Source organism: Spermophilus citellus (assembly GCF_964194105.1).
Source record: "Spermophilus citellus genome assembly, chromosome: 3".
NCBI classification, from domain to species: domain Eukaryota; kingdom Metazoa; phylum Chordata; class Mammalia; order Rodentia; family Sciuridae; genus Spermophilus; species Spermophilus citellus.
In genome coordinates this window covers 34,966,044-34,986,792 of record NC_138184.1, presented here as the reverse complement: position 1 = coordinate 34,986,792, position 20,749 = coordinate 34,966,044, and the positions used below count along the sequence as shown (strand labels likewise).

At 37.5% G+C, this 20,749-nt stretch overlaps 1 protein-coding gene across 16 annotated transcripts in view; it reads right to left on the bottom strand.

The window, feature by feature from the left end:
- The window catches only part of SLC4A7 (solute carrier family 4 member 7), a 112,372-nt gene that overhangs the window by 55,772 nt on the left and 35,851 nt on the right, over positions 1-20,749 (bottom strand). For 6 of the 16 annotated variants that reach the window (XM_081283587.1, XM_081283599.1, XM_081283595.1 and 3 more), the window contains exons 4-7: positions 6,872-7,010; positions 6,084-6,244; positions 3,868-4,056; positions 1,025-1,393 (exon numbers count right to left, since the gene is read on the bottom strand). In XM_081283587.1, coding sequence (XP_081139713.1) covers positions 1,025-1,393; positions 3,868-4,056; positions 6,084-6,244; positions 6,872-7,010 — 858 coding nt within the window. The remainder of the gene's footprint in view (positions 1-1,024; positions 1,394-3,867; positions 4,057-6,083; positions 6,245-6,871; positions 7,011-20,749) is intronic. The other 10 variants (XM_081283597.1, XM_081283602.1, XM_081283598.1 and 7 more) reach the window with 3 other exon arrangements.

The following is a 20,749-nucleotide window of genomic DNA, read 5'->3' as shown; positions in this document are numbered from 1 at the left end:
AATCCCAGCTACTTAGGAGAAAGAGGCAGGAGGATCACAGGTTGGAGGCCAGCCTCAGCAACTTAGGGAGACCCTGTCTCAAAATATAATTTAAAAATGGAACTGGGGATATAACTCAAATGATAGAGCACTTGCCTATAATGCATGAGGCCCTAAGTTCAATCCCCAATACTGCAAAAAAACATTAGTTAGTATTAGTATATATCATTGATGCTTATCTGAAATGTTTTTTTTAAGTTACTAAAAGCACTTTCTTTTTTTTTTAACTAAAAGTACTTTCTAAATACAAATTACATTTAAAAAACTATGAGAATAAATGTTCATATAACCAATGTATAAGAAACAACCTAAATTACCATAATCTATAGTCCTTAAATAAGCTATAACCCTTTATGCCCATTAAGAAATAATTCCTAATTTACACATAAATAAATAAATATATCTCCTAGACATAATTGTAGGAACAACTCTGGTGCTGCAAATCTTACAGATACTTTGGATTAAAGTTGAATATGACATTCAACAAGGGACAACTGAACTTTGTTACAAAATATAAGAGCAGCTTTGAAATTAGAATTCCAGAAGTCAGTTATCAGAGAACCTCAAACTTCTCAGAGGCAAAATGAGAAAAAAGAACATAAATCCTGCCTTTATTTTCATCTCACTGTCTTTATACATATATGCTCATTTGCCTTATGAGTGAACTGCTCAAGAAAAGCCACCATTCTTAAAAAAAAAAAAAAAAATTAAAAGGAAAATTAAAATCTTGACTGCCTTGACCTCTAAAATTTCAGTGAAAAGTTTTGAGGGCTTAAATTATATATAGTCTTCTTTGAATTCTTTTTAATAACATAAATTTTTAACAATTCTACTCTTTTCTACAATAAAGAAAAAACATGCAGAAGTCAAGATAAATAATTAGCATTATCTACATATGCTGCTCAAGTTATGTGCTGAAAGGCATTCCAAGTGCAAGTGATCCAGAGGCAGAAAGCACCACACATGGAGGATTTGGGATAGTTGCCTGGAGTTAAGTCAACATTTTCCTCATTCTTCTGTTCCTGGCCTTTCAGTGCTTCTAAGTCTTCCTCAGGCGGATGAATAACTACTGTGGGAATATCATCACTGGCAGGTGAAACCAGTAGTTCTGGGGCCTGAAGCTGACTCTGTTGGGAACTTCTGGAGGTCAGGCGACTGATGCTAGGGCTGGAAGGAGGACTGTTTTGAGGGGTGGGAACTGGGGTTGTACACCTTGAGCCTGCAGGGGTTCCACCTCTTGAAGAAGGAAGAAGATGACTGAGAAGAAGAGATAAAGGCGATTCTCCTCGCAATGAAAGGTTTGAGGCAGAGAGACCTGTTCGCAAAGAATGGCGGGAGGCTGAAAGGCCTTCCCCTGAGATAAAACAAATAAATGAAAAATGATGAAGTTCACTGCAGACGGCATATGTAGACACAAAAATCAATTTACACCATAAATCACAAGCTTTAAAGGCCCAATATTTCAAATTCATGCTGTGAGGGTTAGCAAATCAATCAGATTTTAAATGTTAGAAAATCACTGAAAAGTTATTTAAATGGCAATTAATTCCCTGAACATAGATTTTTAAAAAATGTTAATGATAGATTGTAGGGGACAATATTCTGTTACAAATTAGATGACCAATACCCTGTCATTTTTACAAGGAAGAAAAATCAATATAAAGTTACTGCTTAAATAATAAATGGCAATTGAGAATACAAAAATAATATAAAAAATAGAATCCAAACAAAAACTTACTAGAACTAATAATGTATATTTAGTGCATTTTTCCTACATTATACAAAACAGCTGCAGATGTCTTAAAACAAAAGCCCACATTAATATTACCTAAAAGTTCTAACCTAAAATTTCTAATCTAAAAATTTCTAACCTAAAAAATTTCTAACCTAATATTAATTATTTATAACATTGAGCCAAGGGCTTGGTAGTGCTCAAGTTAAGTTTAATATGTAAGATGTATCAATTATTTTAAAAAGAAAATTAGGTCAATTTGAAAGGATACTACTAATTATTGAACTCTCTAAAGATATTTATTAATAAATGTCCTAAAGTGTTTGTTTTAACATAATAGGCACGTTTAACCATATACAATCTTTAAATTAACTAGAAAAAAAAAAGCATTTTACCCACAACACAATAAGATAGTAAGTCTATAATATTTCAAAATGTCATGCAGACTTAAACACCCTATATTTCTTTTAAGGTACGTCTTATGGTATATTTAAGCACAGTTTAAAAGAATACCATTCTTTTTTAGGAAAAACATGAGAAATACAACAATCAATCCCATATGACCAAAATGATCAAAGCTGCATGCTCAAGAAACCCAAGAAATATTAAAAGATTAACCTTTAATCCATAAACAACAATCATTTATTTAAGAAAAATGAGGTACATGCAGAAAAACTGTTAAATTACAAATACAACAAAATAACATGATGAAAGAGCATTTACAAGAAAACAGCTGTTATCTTATGATTAAAAGGAATCAAATTACAAATGGGAGGATAATCAGAAACCATTGCATAAGAGGAATAAAGATTTAATAGGGTGCCTCAGGGTAAGTGAATTCATTTTGCCAAACGTGAGAACATACACTATATGAAAGGTGAAAAAGAAAGGTAACTGGTCCCATACAGCTTGCTTTTAATTAAACCTAAGTTTTTTACCCTACTCTAAACTTTTTTATCCCATTCTAAAGGTTCCTTGAATGCACCAAGGCATAATTTTCAACAGATTTAAAGGAGTCAGATTAAGTATAATACACTGAGCTGCAAAAGATGATTACTGTCAACTTGACATATATTAAACTCATGGCTATTTGCCCATACAACACTTAAAAGTCATACTATTATTTTAGGTCAGAAAAGATGAACAGACACTGTATGCCACACTCCACTCACCATGACTGTAATCCTCATAAATTTTGGGTAACAGTAGCAGTTAGAGGCAATAATGACCCTCCCTAAGCCACTCTAATCCTCATACCTGGGTCTTCCAGATTCGCTGTCATCAAAGTACTCCTTGAGAACCAAAATAGAACCTCAAGAAAACAAGGAAAGGCGACCCTTCCAATGTGCCAGCCTTAAGACACGAACAGAGGAAATGGATATAAAAACGCTGTTTCCACATCCCACATGACCTGCTACCAGCCCAAAAAAGAGGGTGGAGAGCTGAGGCATGTGTACCTGGGCCTGAGCCATTCTCAATATCCTGAAAGACACCAATAGGTCACCCTTGGTGTAAGACAGGCCTTGTCATAAAAACCTTCCACAAACTGTATAAAGAAAGAGCAGTGAAATCAGAAACACCAAGCCAACAGCTCTTGTTTTATGCCCAGAGAATATAATATATTCAGGTGGGGGAAAAATTATCAGGAAAAAATCTCATACAGGTATAAAGGTTCAACAAGATTTAGAATTTTTTAAAAATTGAACTAAAATTATAAAACGAAATGTATGCCTCTTTAATCAAGTATACAACAAGTCACCTTGAATAGAAACAAAAAAGCAGAAGGAGAAGTAATTCAGGGTAAGGAATCAGTGGTACCATTTAAGTATTACTTAAAGGAAATTCGTTTGTTTCATTTTAACAGAGTGAAGGCTTAATTGTTTGTATCCAAGTGATTTCTAGAGATGATTCTATCATGTTGTAAAAAAAAAAAAAATGACATTTCTAACAGGCACAATAACGAATTATACTAAAAATTATAAAATGACCTATACAATTTTCTGGAAATGTCATCCTTCTTTTCCCAAATGTTAACTGTAACATACTGGAATGCTGTTAGAGTGTTAGCGAAAACTGGATGCCACAACTTATCTCACCATTCCTTTCAAGCAAGTGAGGGTCAGAATGTTTCTTGCCTATATCTGCAAAAGATCGAACAAGAGGAATCCGACTGGTGAATCTTTTCTCATTCTGGTGATGATGCCTCTTCAGGAGAGCTTCTCTGACATTCTCTCTTATGGACTCGTCTAGCTGGCCAGAAGCGATCATGTTGTCTAATACCATGTCTATTCAAAGGAAAAACAATAGTTATTGTGGCTAAGCAAACCCTGAAATGACTGTAACAAAGGAAAAAACAAATTCCAAAGTGAAATCTCAACAAAAATGAGATCCTTAGATTGCTCCAAGAAGTATTACTCTCTCCTAATAGTGGATAATATGCATAAAGATAAATATGAACATTTCCCATTCAGTAAAAATGAATAAATTACTGAGACCCTTATTTCACTAAAAACCATTACATTTACAGAGAAGTTACTGTTTTACACTAATAGCCTTCCTAAGGTGGAAAGTGCTTTTCTGTATGGATGCAATGAACTCTACCAAGCTGAGTATTTCATAATATTGACTTCCCAAGATGACAATATTATTAATATTATTAACAATAATATTAAAATATCTCATATTTCTCCTGCAAATTGTTCCAGTAGATGAATAGCTGGACACATTCACTCAGTAACTTTTTACTAAGTGCTCACAATGTGCGGGGAACACAGAAGTTTACAATAAAAAGCAAAGTAAGTTTCTGCTCTCACTCTTTCAGAGGTATAAAAACCAATGAGGAAATAAGTAGATAAAACGTCATGAAGCAATAACTCCTAGGAGGAGGAATAACCAGGCTCTGACAGGGATGTGAAAAATGAAGACTGATGGCAATGCCACCTTACACATCACCGTGGTAACTGGGCTATTTTTACTTTACAAAGTATGCATAAATATTTTCAAACAGTGGCACTAATTTGAGATTTTTTTTAAACAGTCAAATTATCAAAACTATAATAAGATTACTCTGAGAGAAAACTGGAGGAACCAACCTAGAAGGTAAACTATAACAATAACACAATGACAACAGTTTACCATACAAGTAAACGCTGAACTATACTATATTTACGTTGTATTACATGTTCAATGAGAAACCAAGGTAAGACCCATATGTATACATTCAATATTCCTAATCCTAATTCAATTTTTGACCATTTGTACAAGACAAAATAAGAACTTCTACAATTTAAAGATTTCTAGCACATGGTTAAATCTAATGATCAAGTAACCTTGAAATATTCTAGTCTGAAAAATTCCAGTTAGTTTATAGTTTTCTTGAAGATCAAATGCTACAGTGAAAGCCAAACTATCAAATATACTATCTCTGAACTTCATTTTCATTTCTAGGAATTTTAGTTAAGTGACCAAATAGCTGTATCCTAACCATCCTTTTCTACTTCTATTTCCACATTATCCTCTAAATCTCTCTCCTTCATTTGCATTGCAATACCTGCCACAGCTGACCAATAGAATTGTTTCTAGCTTAGTCTATCCCTACAGAATAAAAGGATGACTGACTTCTGTTCTAACCTCTTCCTAATCTAAAGCTACCCTGCACTATTGCCAGAACTCCTTGAGCATACCTCTGGATTTCACTGCCCTCAAACTTAAATACCACTATGATCACCAAAATACCTACACCTGATAAAACCCAATTGTCTTCCCCCAATAATTCAAAATTCATCACAATCTATCTTTATTTTCCCAATATAGCTCCCACTACTTAAGATATGGATATACACACAGAATTGGCTTTTCTGGGATTCAAACCTATCTATCTATACTTCCCTAGACTTTTCCTCCCACTGCCTCCTCCTTTGGAACACTTTTTCTCTTGTAGTCCCTGCTCTTTATTCTCATGTACTCAAATTCTATGAATAAATTGTACAATTAATGTTCTCTGTGGATCTTTTCTAGACACCTTGATCCAAAACACAAAGGAAAAAAAAAAATTCATTCCTCTGAATTTGCAGAGACTCCATACTTGCTTATGGTATTAGTCACTCTCTTCTTGATACTATAGTCATATCTGTCCATTTTAACATTCTAATCCCAAAACTTCTTAGAGACCCAAAAAAAGTATCTTTATTTATATGTCTATTTCTCCTACTGCCTCTGAGAACAGAAGTTTAATAGAATTGTTACATAAATGTATAAAATGCCACTTTATTTTCTTAATGCCATTATTTCTCTTTTTATACCCTTTCAATACCTGCTATTTCATCTAGAGTGCTTGCTCTCATGTCTAGCATGACTGTTCCATTTAGGATGCAACTCCTCAGTTCAAAAAGACTGTGCAAAGAGAGAGTCGCCACATAAGGTTTACTCCATCGGTCACCACCATCTTCAACATCCTCTTCAAATTTCAGCCATCTAAAAGAATAATACATAAAAATACTTTATAAATAATGACTATTCCATTTTTTGAACTTTAATAAACATACACTTTCATTTATAAAAAGAAAAAAGTAGCCAAAAAAACCCATCCCCGGAACAACATTTTCACTACAAACACATTTTCACAAATTAGGCCAATGGTTCACAATGTTTCTTTTTTAGTTATCATAAGTCAGCCTACAAAAAAAAAAAAAAACAAACTTTAGTGTTTCATATTTTCCACTTCTAATCTTATTTTAAACTTAAAAGAATAAAGGACTAGGGCTGGGGTTCTGGCTCAGAGGTAGAGTGCTCTCTTAGCATGGTGTGAGGCACTAGGTTCAGTCCTCAACACCACAAAAAAATAAAATGAAGGGGTATTTACTGAATAAATAAATAAATAGATGAAGGGTTAGTTAAGGAAACAGATTTGAAAATAAGGAGAAAAATTAAAGATAAATTTCCAGACACTGACAAGGAAATTCTCTGTTAACTAATTTAAAGCACTTGATATATCCCATAATTTCAACTTAATATATTTATTATCAAAAGAAACCAAGTCAAGTCAACTCTTAACAATCTATCTTTATTTTCCCAACATATAAGAAGAATCAGCAGCGTTACCTGGCAGTTTCTTTCCACTCATATTCTTCTCCATCTCTGTAACATAGTTCATCCATTTCCGTGAAGAGATCGTGGGGAATGTGTTCTTCATCATCATCTTCAGTACCAAGGATGAACTGAACTCTCTGGGAGGGTGTATCTTGACAAAATAAAATTTAAATACAAAGTTTTCCTCCACTCACTCAAATATATATTCACAGTTCTCAAAGTGAAATAGTTGCTATAAACAAATATATTTCATCAAAATTTTCTTTTGATTATTAAAATATTAAAATTTTAGAAGAAAACTAGGACCAACAATCCAGACCCCCCCCAAAAAAAAGTAATCACAAGATCACCATTACGAAGAAGAAAAAATATGTTTAAAAAAGTCAAACTAATGTATAACTAATCTAAAACAAACAAAAATAAGCAACATCCAAAACATGCAGTGCTACACTCAAAGTCAGGAATTTTTTCTCATCAAAACCACCATTTGGAAGGCAGAAGATGGCGGCGAAGGGAGTGCATCACCCCAGTGCACCGCTTCACTGTGCGGGAGAAAGACGAGGTGAAACAGCTGAAGGCTATCTTGTTGGGAATTTCCAGTGAAATTGAGGTGCTCCAGAATCTAGTGGACGGATTTCCATCACACGAGGTTCGGCTGCGGGGGCTCAGACGCGGGCGATTTCTCCGCATGGAGGGTCGCGCCCCGCAGCTGGAGTCTGCGGCGCGCTCTGGGAAGCGGCAAGGTGCCAGAGCGGGGGTGCAGCGATGCGGATTCTGGGGGCTCCTGCCAGTGGTGCAATGGCCGTGCTTAGTGTGAGTTCTGGCTTTGAGACAGAGGAGAGAAGCGGTCCAGTTCGGTTCTCGACACCGGTCGGACCACGGAGGAGGACAGCAGCCGCCATCTTGGAGAGCTGATGTAATCATCCCTGTTTTCTACTGATCTCAGCTCATTCAGCTACGGAACAGGTGATTTCAGACTGGTATTTGCCTGCGTCTCGCAGACAGATCGCTCAGGCTCGGGGCTGGAGAACCAGTGGAGAATACTCCTAGGGGCTCGCTCCTGACAAAGCGTGCGCCGGGCTCTGAGCGGCCGGAATCTGGTTCCCGGGGCTGCTTTGGCCCAGGGCTGGGGAACCTGCGGAGACTGCGTGTTGAGGCCAGATACAAGTGGAGCGTGCGCTGAGCTCGGGGCGGCTGGGTTCTGACTCCCGGAACAGTTTTGGCCCGAGGCTGGGGAGCCCGCGGGGACTGCGTCTTTGAGCCTGCTCCCAGCGGAGCGTGCACTGAGCTCGGAGAGCTTGGAGTGGCCGGGCTCTGGCTCCCGGAGTTGCTTTGGCCTGGGGCAGGGGAACCCGCGGGGATCGCTCCTTGGAGCCTGCTCCTAGCGGAGCGTGAGCCAGGATCGGAGAGGCCAGGTTCTGGCTCCCGAAGCTGCTTTGGCCCAGGGTTGGGGAACCTGCGGTGACTGCTTCTCGGTCCGGGTCCTGCTGGGTGCTGTGGGGGCCAGGGGGACAGAGTGGAGCTTCCGCCTGCGCCCAGAGCAGGCCAAGTGACCCGCCGGCATGGTATCACGACACCCCAACTGAAGCTGGGGCTGAAGAGAGTAGCCGCCCACACCTAGAACAGGACCAGCGACCCGATGGTGTGGTAGCCAAGTCACCCCATTTGGAGTAGGGGCTGTGCAGAGCCACCGTCTGAGCCTGCAAGGTAGGCAGACCTGCGACCCACTGGCAGGACAGGCCTGGTAGCCTGCCAGCGTGGTGGACACGTAGCACCAAGGCAGTCACGTCACACTGGTTGGAGCAGGGGTGGAGCAGAGCCGCCGCCCGTGTCCGGAAAAGGCCCAGCGCCCAGCGACCCGTTGGAGAGGCAGTCAGGTACCCCCATTGGCAGTGGGGGCTGAGCAGAACTGCCTCCCGAGCCCGCAAGGTAGGCAGACTTGCGACCCACCGGCGGAACAGGCCTAGAGGCCTGCCAGCGTGGTAGACACGTCACACCAATTGGAGTAGGGGCTGAGCAGAGCCACCGCCCACATCCGGATCAGGACCAACGACCCCAGGGCGTGGTAGTTACGTCACCACAATTGGAGTGCGGGTAGAGTAGAGCCGCCACCCGCGCCCGCAGGGTGGGCAGACCTGCGACCGACCAGAGTGGTAGACAGATCACCCTAATTAGAGGAGGAGCACAGCCACTACCGGCCCTGCAAGGGAGATTTTCCAACTATACAAGAGCAATATAAATAAATAGGGGGAAAATTTCAAAAACACAACAGTTTCACCAAGCAGAAAGAAACGCGAGCAGTATGAAAAGACAAGGAAAGAAAGGACCACAAGCAATGCAGGTCAACTCAACTTTAGAAGAGGTAATAGATGCAACAGATGGAATGTCAGATAAAGAGTTCAGGATATACAAGCTTCAGATGATCTGGAGTCTCAAGGAAGACATGAGACAGCAAAATCAGACAATGAAAGATCACTTTGACAAGGAACTACATAAACAAATCCAGGAAGTAAAAGATCAATTACACAGGGAGATAGAGGTAATAAAAAACAAACAAATAGAAATCCTAGAAATGCAGGAAGCAATAAACCAACTTAAAAACTCAATTGAGAATACTACCAGCAGAGTAGATCACTTAGAAGATAGAACATCAGACAATGAAGACAAGGTATTTCAACTTGAAAAGAACATAGACAGCTCAGCAAGACTGCTAAGAAACCACGAGCAGAACATCCAAGAAATATGGGATAACATTAAAAGACCAAACTTAAGAGTCACTGGGATACAGGAAGGCACAGAGCTCCAAACCAAAGGAATAAACAATCTATTCAATGAAATAATATGAGAAAACTTCCCAGACTTGAAGAATGAGACAGAATCCCAAATCCTAGAAGCCTACAGGACGCTGAATGTGCAAAATCATAAGAGATCCACACCTAGACACATTATAATGAAGATGCCCAACATACAGAATAAGGAGAGAATTTTAAAAGCTACAAGAGAAAGGAAGCAGATTACATTTAGGGGTAAACCAATCAGGATAACAGCTGATCTCTCAACACAGACTCTGAAAGCTAGAAGATCCTGGAATAACATACTTCAAACACTGAAAGAAAATGGGTTCCAACCAAGAATCGTGTATCCAGCGAAATTAAGCTTCAGGATGGAAGATGAAATTAAAACCTTCCACGATAAACAAAATTTAAAAGAATTCGCAGCTAGAAAACCATCTCTTCAAAAAATCCTTGGCAAAACATTACAGGAAGAGGAAATGGAAAATAACAATGAAAACCAACAGTGGGAGGTAGGACAGTAAAGGGGGGAAAGTAATCAAAGAGGAAAACAAATCAGGTTTAGTAACATTAATAAACAAATATGGCTGGGAGAACAAACCATATCTCAATAATAACCCTAAATGTTAATGGCTTAAACTCACCAATTAAGAGACACAGGCTAGTTGAATGGATCACAAAACAAGACCCAACAATATGCTGCCTACAGCAGACGCATTTGATAGGAAAAGATATACATAGACTGAAGGTGAAAGGTTGGGAAAAATCATACCACTCATATGGACTGTGGAAACAAGCAGGAGTGTCCATACTCATATCTAATAAAATAGATTTCAAGCCAAAGTTTATCAAAAGGGATAAAGAGGGACACTGCATACTGCTCAAGGGAACCATACACCAACAAGACATAACAATCATAAATATATATGCCCCAAACAATGGTGCAGCTACGTTCGTCAAGCAAACTCTTCTCAAGTTCAAGGGTCTAATAGACCACCATACAATAATCATGGGAGACTTCAACACACCTCTCTCACCACTGGACAGATCTTCCAAACAAAAGTTAAATAAGGAAACTATAGAACTCAATAACACAATTAACAACCTAGACTTAACTGACATATATAGAATATACCACCCAACATCAAGCAGTTACACTTTTTTCTCAGCAGCACATGGATCCTTCTCAAAAATAGATCATATATTATGTCACAGGGCAACTCTTAGACAATATAAAGGAGTAGAGATAATACCATGCATCTTATCTGATCATAATGGAATGAAACTGAAAATCAACGATAAAAGAAGGAAGGAAAAATCATGCATCACTTGGAGAATGAGCAATAGGTTACTGAATGATCAATGGGTTTTAGAAGACATCAAGGAGGAAATCAAAAACTTCTTAGAGTTAAATGAAAACACAGACACAACATATCGGAATCTATGGGACACATTGAAAGCAGTTCTAAGAGGAAAATTCATTGCTTGGAGTTCATTCCTTAAAAAAAGAAAAAACCAACAAATAAATGATCTCATACTTCATCTCAAAATCCTAGAAAAAGAAGAGCAAAACAACAGCAAAAGAAGTAGAAGGCAAGAAATAATTAAAATCAGAGCTGAAATTAATGAAATTGAAACAAAAGAAACAATTGAAAAAATTGACAAAACTAAAAGTTGGTTCTTTGAAAAAATAAATAAAATCGACAGACCCTTAGCCATGCTAACGAAGAGAAGAAGAGAGAGAACTCAAATTACTAGCATACGGGATGAAAAAGGCAATATCACAACAGACACTTCAGAAATACAGAAGATAATCAGAAATTATTTTGAATCCTTATACTCCAATAAAATAGAAGATAGTGAAGGCATAGATAAATTTCTTAAGGCATATGATCTGCCCAGATTGAGTCAGGAGGAAATAGACAACCTAAACAGACCAATAACAATAGAGGAAATAGAAGAAACCATCAAAAGACTACCAACTAAGAAAAGCCCAGGACCGGATGGGTATACAGCAGAGTTTTACAAAACCTTTCAAGAGGAACTAACACCAATTTTTCAAGCTATTTCAGGAAATAGAAAAAGAGGGAGAACTTCCAAATACATTCTACAAGGCCAACATCACCCTGATGCCTAAACCAGACAAAGACACTTCAAAGAAAGAAAACTACAGATCAATATCTCTAATGAACCTAGATGCAAAAATCCTCAATAAAATTCTGGCGAATCAGATTCAAAAACATATCAAAAAAATTATACACCATGATCAAGTAGGATTCATCCCTGGGATGCAAGGCTGGTTCAATATACGGAAATCAATAAATGTTATTCACCACATCAATAGACTTAAAAATAAGAACCACATGATCATCTCGATAGATGCAGAAAAAGCATTCAACAAAGTACAGCATCCCTTTATGTTCAAAACTCTAGAAAAATTAGGGATAACAGGATCATACCTCAACATTGTAAAAGCAATCTATGATAAGCCACAGGCCAGCATCATTCTGAATGGATAAAAATTGAAGGCATTCCCTCTAAGATCTGGTACAAGACAGGGATGCCCTCTCTCACCATTTCTGTTCAACATAGTCCTCGAAACACTGGCCAGAGCAATTAGACAGACGAAAGAAATTAAAGGCATAAAAATAGGAAAAGAAGAACTTAAATTATCACTATTTGCAGATGACATGATTCTATACCTAGTAGACCCAAAAGGGTCTACAAAGAAACTATTAGAGCTAATAAATGAATTCAGCAAAGTGGCAGGATATGAAATCAATACGCATAAATCAAATGCATTCCTGTATATCAGCGACAAATCCTCTGAAACGGAAATGAGGACAACTACTCCATTCACAATATCCTCCAAAAAATTAAAATACTTGGGAATCAACCTAACAAAAGAGGTGAAAGACTTATACAATGAAAACTACAGAACCCTAAAGAGATATATAGAAGAAGACCTTAGAAGATGGAAAAATATACCCTGTTCATGGATAGGCAGAACTAACATCATCAAAATGGCGATATTACCAAAAGTTCTCTATAAGTTCACTGCAATGCCAAACAAAATCCCAACAGCATTTCTTGTAGAAATAGATAAAACAACCATGAAATTCATATGGAATAATAAAAGACCCAGAATAGCAAAAACAATGCTAAGCAGGAAGTGTGAATCAGGCGGTATAGCGATACCAGACTTCAAACTATATTACAGAGCAATAGTAACAAAAACAGCGTGGTACTGGTACCAAAACAGTCGGGTGGACCAATGGTACAGAATAGAGGACACAGTAACCAATCCACAAAACTACAACTATCTTATATTTGATAAAGGGGCTAAAAGCATGCAATGGAGGAAGGATAGCATCTTCAACAAATCGTGCTGGGAAAACTGGAAATCCATTTGCATCAAAATGAAACTGAATCCCTTTCTCTCGCCATGCACAAAAGTTAACTCAAAATGGATCAAGGAGCTTGATATTAAATCAGAGACACGGCATCTGATAGAAGAAAAAGTTGGCTATGATCTACATACTGTGGGGTCGGGCTCCAAATTCCTCAATAGGACACCCATAGCACAAGAGTTAACAACTAGAATCAACAAATGGGACTTAATCAAACTAAAAAGTTTTTTCTCAGCAAAAGAAACAATAAGAGAGGTAAACAGGGAGCCTACATCCTGGGAACAAATCTTTACTCCTCACACTTCAGATAGAGCCCTAATATCCAGAGTATACAAAGAACTCAAAAAATTAGACAATAAGATAACAAATGACCCAATCAACAAATGGGCCAAGGACCTGAACAGACACTTCTCAGAGGAGGACATACAATCAATCAATAAGTACATGAAAAAATGCTCACCATCTCTAGCAGTCAGAGAAATGCAAATCAAAACCACCCTAAGATACCATCTCACTCCAGTAAGATTGGCAGCCATTAGGAAGTCAAACAACAACAAGTGCTGGCGAGGATGTGGGGAAAAGGGTACACTTGTTCACTGTTGGTGGGACTGCAAGTTGGTGCAGCCAATTTGGAAAGCAGTATGGAGATTTCTTGGAAAGCTGGGAATGGAACCACCATTTGACCCAGCTATTCCCCTTCTCGGTCTATTCCCTAAAGTCCTAACAAGAGCATGCTACAGGGACACTGCTACATCGATGTTCATAGCAGCACAATTCACGATAGCAAGATTGTGGAACCAACCTAGATGCCCTTCAATAGATGAATGGATAAAAAAAAGTGACATTTATACACAATGGAGTACTATGCAGCAATAAAAAATGACAAAATCATAGAATTTGGAGGGAAATGGATGGCATTAGAGCAGATTATGCTAAGTGAAGCTAGCCAATCCTTAAAAAACAAATGCCAAATGACTGCTTTGATATAAGGGGAGTAACCAAGGACAGGGTAGGGACGAAGAGCTTGAGAAGAAGATTAACATTAAACAGGGATGAGAGGTGGGAGTGAAAGGGAGTGAGAAATCGCATGGAAATGGAAGGTGATCCTCAGGGTTTTACAAAATTACATATAAGAGGAAATGAGGGGTAAGAGAAGAATAATACAAGTGGAAGAAATGATTTACAGTAGAGGGGGTAGAGAGAGAAATGGGGAGGGGAGGGGAGGGGAGGGGAGGGGGGATAGTAGAGAATAGGATAGACAGCAGAATACATCAGACACTAGAATGGCAATATGTAAATCAATGGAAGTGAGCAATCTGTATACGGGGTAAAAATGGGAGTTCATAACCCACTTGAATCAAACTGTGAAATATGATATATTAAGAACTATGTAATGTTTTGAACGACCAACAATAAAAAAATAAATAAATAAATAATAAATAAATAAATAAATAAATAGATATTTTTTTTAGAAAACCACCATTTGACCCAGCTATTGCCCTTCTTGGACTATTCCCTGAAGACCTTAAAAGAGCATGCTACAGGGATACTGCCACATCGATGTTCATAGCAGCACAATTCACAATAGCTAGACTGTGGAACCAACCCAGATGACCTTCAATAGATGAATGGATAAAAAAAAATGTGGCATTTATCCACAATGGAGTATTATGCAGCACTAAAAAATGACAAAATCATGGAACTTGCAGGGAAATGGATGGCACTAGAGCAGATTATTCTAAGTGAAGCTAGCCAATCCCTAAAAAACAAATGCCAAATGTCTTCTTTGATATAATGAGAGCAACTAAGAACAGAGCAGGGAGAAAGAGCAGGAGGAAAAGATTAACATTAAACAGAGACATGAGGTGGGAGGGAAAGGGAGAGAAAAGGGAAATTGCATGGAAATGGAAGGAGACTCTCATTGTTATACAAAATTACGTATAAGAAGTTGTGAGGGGAATGGGAAAAAAAAACAAGGAGAGAAATGAATTACAGTAGATGGGGTAGAGAGAGAAGATGGGAGGGGAGGGGAGGGGGGACAGTAGGGTATAGGAAAGGTAGCAGAATACAACAGTCACGAATATGGCAGTATGTAAAAATGTCGATGTGTAACCAATGTGATTCTGCAATCTGTATTTGTGGTAAAAATGGGAGTTCATAATCCACTTGAATCTAATATATGAAATATGATATGTCAAGAGCTTTGTAATGTTTTGAACAACCAATTAAAAAAATAAATTAATTAATTAAAAAAAAAACGCATGGGAGGGCAGAGGCTGGGGCTCAGTGGTAGAACGCTTACCTCACATGTGTGAGGCACTGGGGTCAATCCTCAGCTCCACATACACAAATAAATAAAGACATTGTGTGTCTATCACAAGTAAAAAAATATTTTTAAAAAAATTCCTGGAAGGGCTGGGGTTTTAGCTCAGTGGTAGAGCGCCTGCCTAGCAAGTGTGGGTTCAATTCTCAGTGCCACATATAAATAAGTGAACAAAATAAAGGTCCATCCACAAACAACAACAACAAAAAAAAAAGGGAGCCAAGTGCAGTGGCATACACCTATAATCCCAGTGACTCGGAAGGCTGGGGCAAGAGGACCAGGAGTTCCAAGACAGCTTCAGAAACTTAGCAAGGCCCTAAGCAACTTAGTGAAACTCTCTCAAAATAAAAATTTAAAAAGGCTTGGGATGTGGCTTAGTTTCTAAGTGCCCCTGGATTCAAAGCATGGTACCAAAAACAATTAAAATGAATAGAAATGTTAGACAAGACAGAACATTTAAATATAGCTATATTTTATATTTTTCTTGACTTTAGCTAAGTTCAAGAGAAAAAAAAAAAGAAAATCTCCTAGTGTAAAAAAACAATGAAAAACTCAAAGTTACAAGTATACAGGAACTAACTTTTCTAACTGTCCCTACTGCCATGGAAAAAACAAAGCTATGAGCTAGGGGTTGAGAGGTAGGACAGGTCACTGCAAGAAGCAGATATCCAATTGACAACATCTAGAAATAGACAAAGTGTGTAGTATAGGATCCCTAAAGACAGAAACTTGCATAAATATTAGTTTGGGACAGTTAAGGGGCCTAAGGCTTTCAATGTGAAAAAAAAAATCAAACTGCTGAATATGAGGAATGAGTTCACACTGAACATTTAAGCCTAAGTAAATGTCCTCCAGGTATTTGTGGATATAATAAACAGGACATGACAACAGGTTAAGGAGCAGATCAGAGAGAATTGTTAAAGGAAAAGACTGATCTGAGAAAATTATACAGAATGAGAAACAAAGACGGAAAACACAAAAGGTTAAGCAATATGGAACAGAATATAAAGGTCTAACAAGAAGAGCTCCAGAAAGAGGAAAATATAAGGAGAAAGGTGAGAGGCAATCTGAAAAATTTCCAGTATGTATATGACATGGTCTTCATACTGAAGGAATACCCTGGGACCTATACAGAAGAAATAAAAACACATGACTAAATTTTTCTACTGTTTTGAACTTTCTAGCATTTAGATCTTGCACATTTGTTGCCAGTTATTCTTAAAGAATATTACTAGTGCTACCATAAGTGGCACTGTACCTAGAGGGAAAAAGAACTGATTTTATAGACTGCAATCTTATTAGTTCCTTCCACATTTTGGGAGGCTGTATGATCCTGTATCTGTAATAAAGACAATTCAAATTCTTTCATAGTAATCTGTATGCCCTTTAGGTGCTCAAGTACAATACGATATAAAAGTGGTCAAAGAGAACATCTTGCCTTTTTCCTAATCATAGGGGAAAAGCACTAATCTTTCCCCATTAAAAGTGATACTGAAAGCACACACCTGAGGATGAGGCAGGAGGATCACAAGTTTGAGTCCAGCCTCAGCAATTTAGCAAGGCTGTAAGCATCTTAGTGAGACCTTATCTCAAAATAAAAATAAAAAAGGCCAGGGCCAGGCATGGTGGCACCTACCTAAAATCCCAGCAACTCAGGAGGCTAAGGCAAGAGGATTTCAAGTTCCAGGCCAGCCTTAACAACTTAATAAGGACCTAAGCAACTTAGTGAGACCCTGTCTCAAAATGAAAAATAAAAAGGACTGAAACTATAGCTCAGTGGTAAAAACACCCCTGGGTTCAACCCCCAGTACTGGTTTTATTTTTTATCAGCTTGACATAGTTTCTGTCTATTTCTAGTTTGCTTAATTAAAGTTTTATCATAAAAGGGAGTTGAATTTTGTTAAAGGTTTATTTTAGATGTATTAAAATTACTATATAAGTTTTCTCCTTTGTACTACTTACTTACACTGATAGATGCTTAAATTTTAAACCAACCTTACACTCCCAGTTGGTTATCAAATTAGTGTCGTATTTTTGCCATAACAAATTACCAAAAACTTGGTGGCTTACACAACACAATTTTATTCTCTTATTAGTGTTTTGTAGACCAGAGGTCCAAAATGAGTGTTACAAAGCTAAAATCACAGTGCTGGTGGGGCTGGTTCCTTCCAGAGGATCTAGGGGAAAACCTGTCTCTTAACTTTTCCAGATCTGAATACTACAACCACTTTTTTCTTTCCTCACATCTATTCCCAGTCTGATATGCTGACCTCCTCTATTACCAAAGACACCTATGATTATATCAGGCTTACCTGCAGAATACAGAATGACATCCCCATTTCAAAATCCTTAACTACGTCTACAAAGTCCCTTTTGCCATCTCAGGCAGCACGTACATGTTCCAGAGATTAACATATAGATATCTTAGAGGCATTATTCAGCCTAGGTCTGTCTATTACGACATATTATTCTTTTTAAATATTGCAGGATAAGATCTGTTTTTATTTTGCTCAGGATTTCTGAATCTACAATCACAGGAAGTATTTTGTCTGTAGTTTCACTTTCTTGCAACATCTGTCTAGTTTTGATATTAGGGTAATGCTGAATTCATAACATGAAATTACAAAGTGTTCCCTTCTCTTAAATTTTCTAGCAAAGACTATTAGTTCTTTTTTTACATGTTTGTTTGAAATCATTCCTGAAACCATCTGGCAGTAAATTTATTGTGACAATGTTTTTCGACTATACAAACTCAATATCTTTAGTAAGTTTATACATTTCAGCTTGGTCATTTATATCCTATTTCGTTTCCTCCCTCCCCTTCCTTAGTCCCTTCTTTCTTTCTTTTCTTGAAGTGCTAGGGAATCAAACCCAAGGCCTCATGTACACTCAACAGGCACTCTACCACCAAGTTGCAATCCCAGCCCTGTGGTTTATATTCATAAAGGATTGTGCCCATTTCATCTAAACTATCCATTTTGTTGGCACAAAGATATTCATAATGATTCCTTATTAGCCTTTCAGTGGTGTCGGTACAGAAAATTATTTTATTCCCCCTAACTTGATCAGAATGTTTATTAATTTTACTGATCTTTCCAAAGAAGCAGACTTTGACCCAAATGAATCTTGAAACTATTTTTCTGATTTTTATTTTATCCATTTCTATTTTGATTTTGTTGTCTTTTCCTCATTTTGGATTTAATTTGTTCTACTTTCTTCCTTAGTTTCTTAAGTCAAAAGCTTAAATCACTTTCATCTTCCTTTTCTGATGAAAGGATTAAGTGGCACAATTTTGCCTCCAAGCAGTGCTTCAGGTGCATTTTCCAGTTCTCACTTTGCACAGTGCCATGCTGAAAGAAACATGCATACCTCAGAATCACATCCCCTCTGGAGAAGACTCTACATCAGTTACTTGCCTATAGTGTGTTTTTATTTCAGTGAGTTCGAAATAGTCTCTACTTCTGTCACGATGGCTTCTTTAACCCATGACTACTAAGAGTTTGCTAGGTTCCATGCAGGTCCCCCTCCCGTGTTGTGGCCTGGAAACTATGTTTAGGCAATAAACTCAAGGCAATCTCATTTGCTTCTTTTAGCTATCACAGTCCTGTGCTGCCTGTTACCCAACATCTGGAACTATAACTTGTTTCCTATATAATATAACTATAACTTGTTTCATATATTATATCCAGTTTTCTATCTATTTAAAATGGAAGATCAGGTACAATTCCAGTTACAAGAATATTAAATTCTGAGGACCTAATATACAATATGGTAACTACAGTTAATAAAACTGAATTGAATATTTGAAGTCTACTAAGAAAGTAGACCTTAAATGTCCTCACCACACACAAAAAAGCAAATATGTGACGTGAGAATATACTAATTAACTTGACTGTGGTAATCATTTGACAATGTATTCATACATCATGTTATGTATCTTAAATACATATAATTTGTATTTGTCAATTATACCTCAATAAAGCTGGTGAGGGGTACACTCATACATTGCTGGTGGAACTGCAAATTGGTGTAACCACAGGACTTAAAATCAGCCTACTACAGTGAGGCAGCCACATCAATGTTTACAGCAGCTCAATTCACAACAGCCAAACTATGGAACCAACCTAGATGCCCCTCAACAAAAGAATGGATAAAGAAATTATGGTATATATACACAATGAAATACTACTCAGACTTAAAGAAGAATGGAATTATGGCATTTCTGGTAAGTGGATGGAACTGGAGAATAACATGCTAAGCAAAATAAGTCAATCCCAAAAAACCAAAGGACGAATGTTTTCTCTCATATGCAGATGCTAATTCACAATGGGGACATGGAGAATAGAGGTACTTTGGATTAGATAGAGGGAAGTAAAAGGAGGGGAAATATGGGGGTAGAAAATAGAAGCAATTAGACATCACTACCTTGTGTGAATATATGATTACATGACCAGTGTAACTCTACATTATATACAACCAGAAGAACGAGAAGTTATACTCCATGTATGTATGATATGTCAAAATGCATTCTACTGTCATGTATAACTAATTAGAATATTTTAAAATGTTCCTTTAAAAAAAGTAAAATTAAAAACTAAAGTTAGTGGCAGAAGAACCAGTGGAAAAATAACAAAAAGGATAAAGTACAAAATAAAATGGAAGAGAAAAGTCAGTCCTTTTTATTCCATTATGTCTACAATCAAAAATCCTGTGTAATCTTTTTTTAGAAATAAGAAAGAAGGACGTCATTCATAGCACTTTAGAGGACACAAATTGGTAGTTAATAATTAAAATAAATCCACTTCAGGGACATATATCTTTTCTAGGAATAATTACTATATAAAAAAGTCAAATACTTCAACATCATAATTTATTTTTCAAACCACTATACTTAGACATTTAATCCAATATCATTGCTTGAAAAATCAAGTTACCCAATCAGGAAATTCATATGGAATAATAAAAGACCCAGAATAGCAAAAACAATGCTAAGCAGGAAGTGTGAATCAGGCGGTATAGCGATACCAGACTTCAAACTATACTACAGAGCAATAGTAACAAAAACAGCATGGTACTGGTACCAAAACAGGCGAGTGGACCAATGGTACAAAATAGAAGACACAGTAACCAATCCGCAAAAATACAACTATCTTATATTTGATAAAGGGGCTAAAAGCATGCAATGGAGGAAGGATAGCATCTTCAACAAATGGTGCTGGGAAAACTGGAAATCCATTTGCATCAAAATGAAACTGAATCCCTTTCTCTCGCCATGCACAAAAGTTAACTCAAAATGGATCAAGGAGCTTGATATTAAATCAGAGACACGGCGTCTGATAGAAGAAAAAGTTGGCTATGATCTACA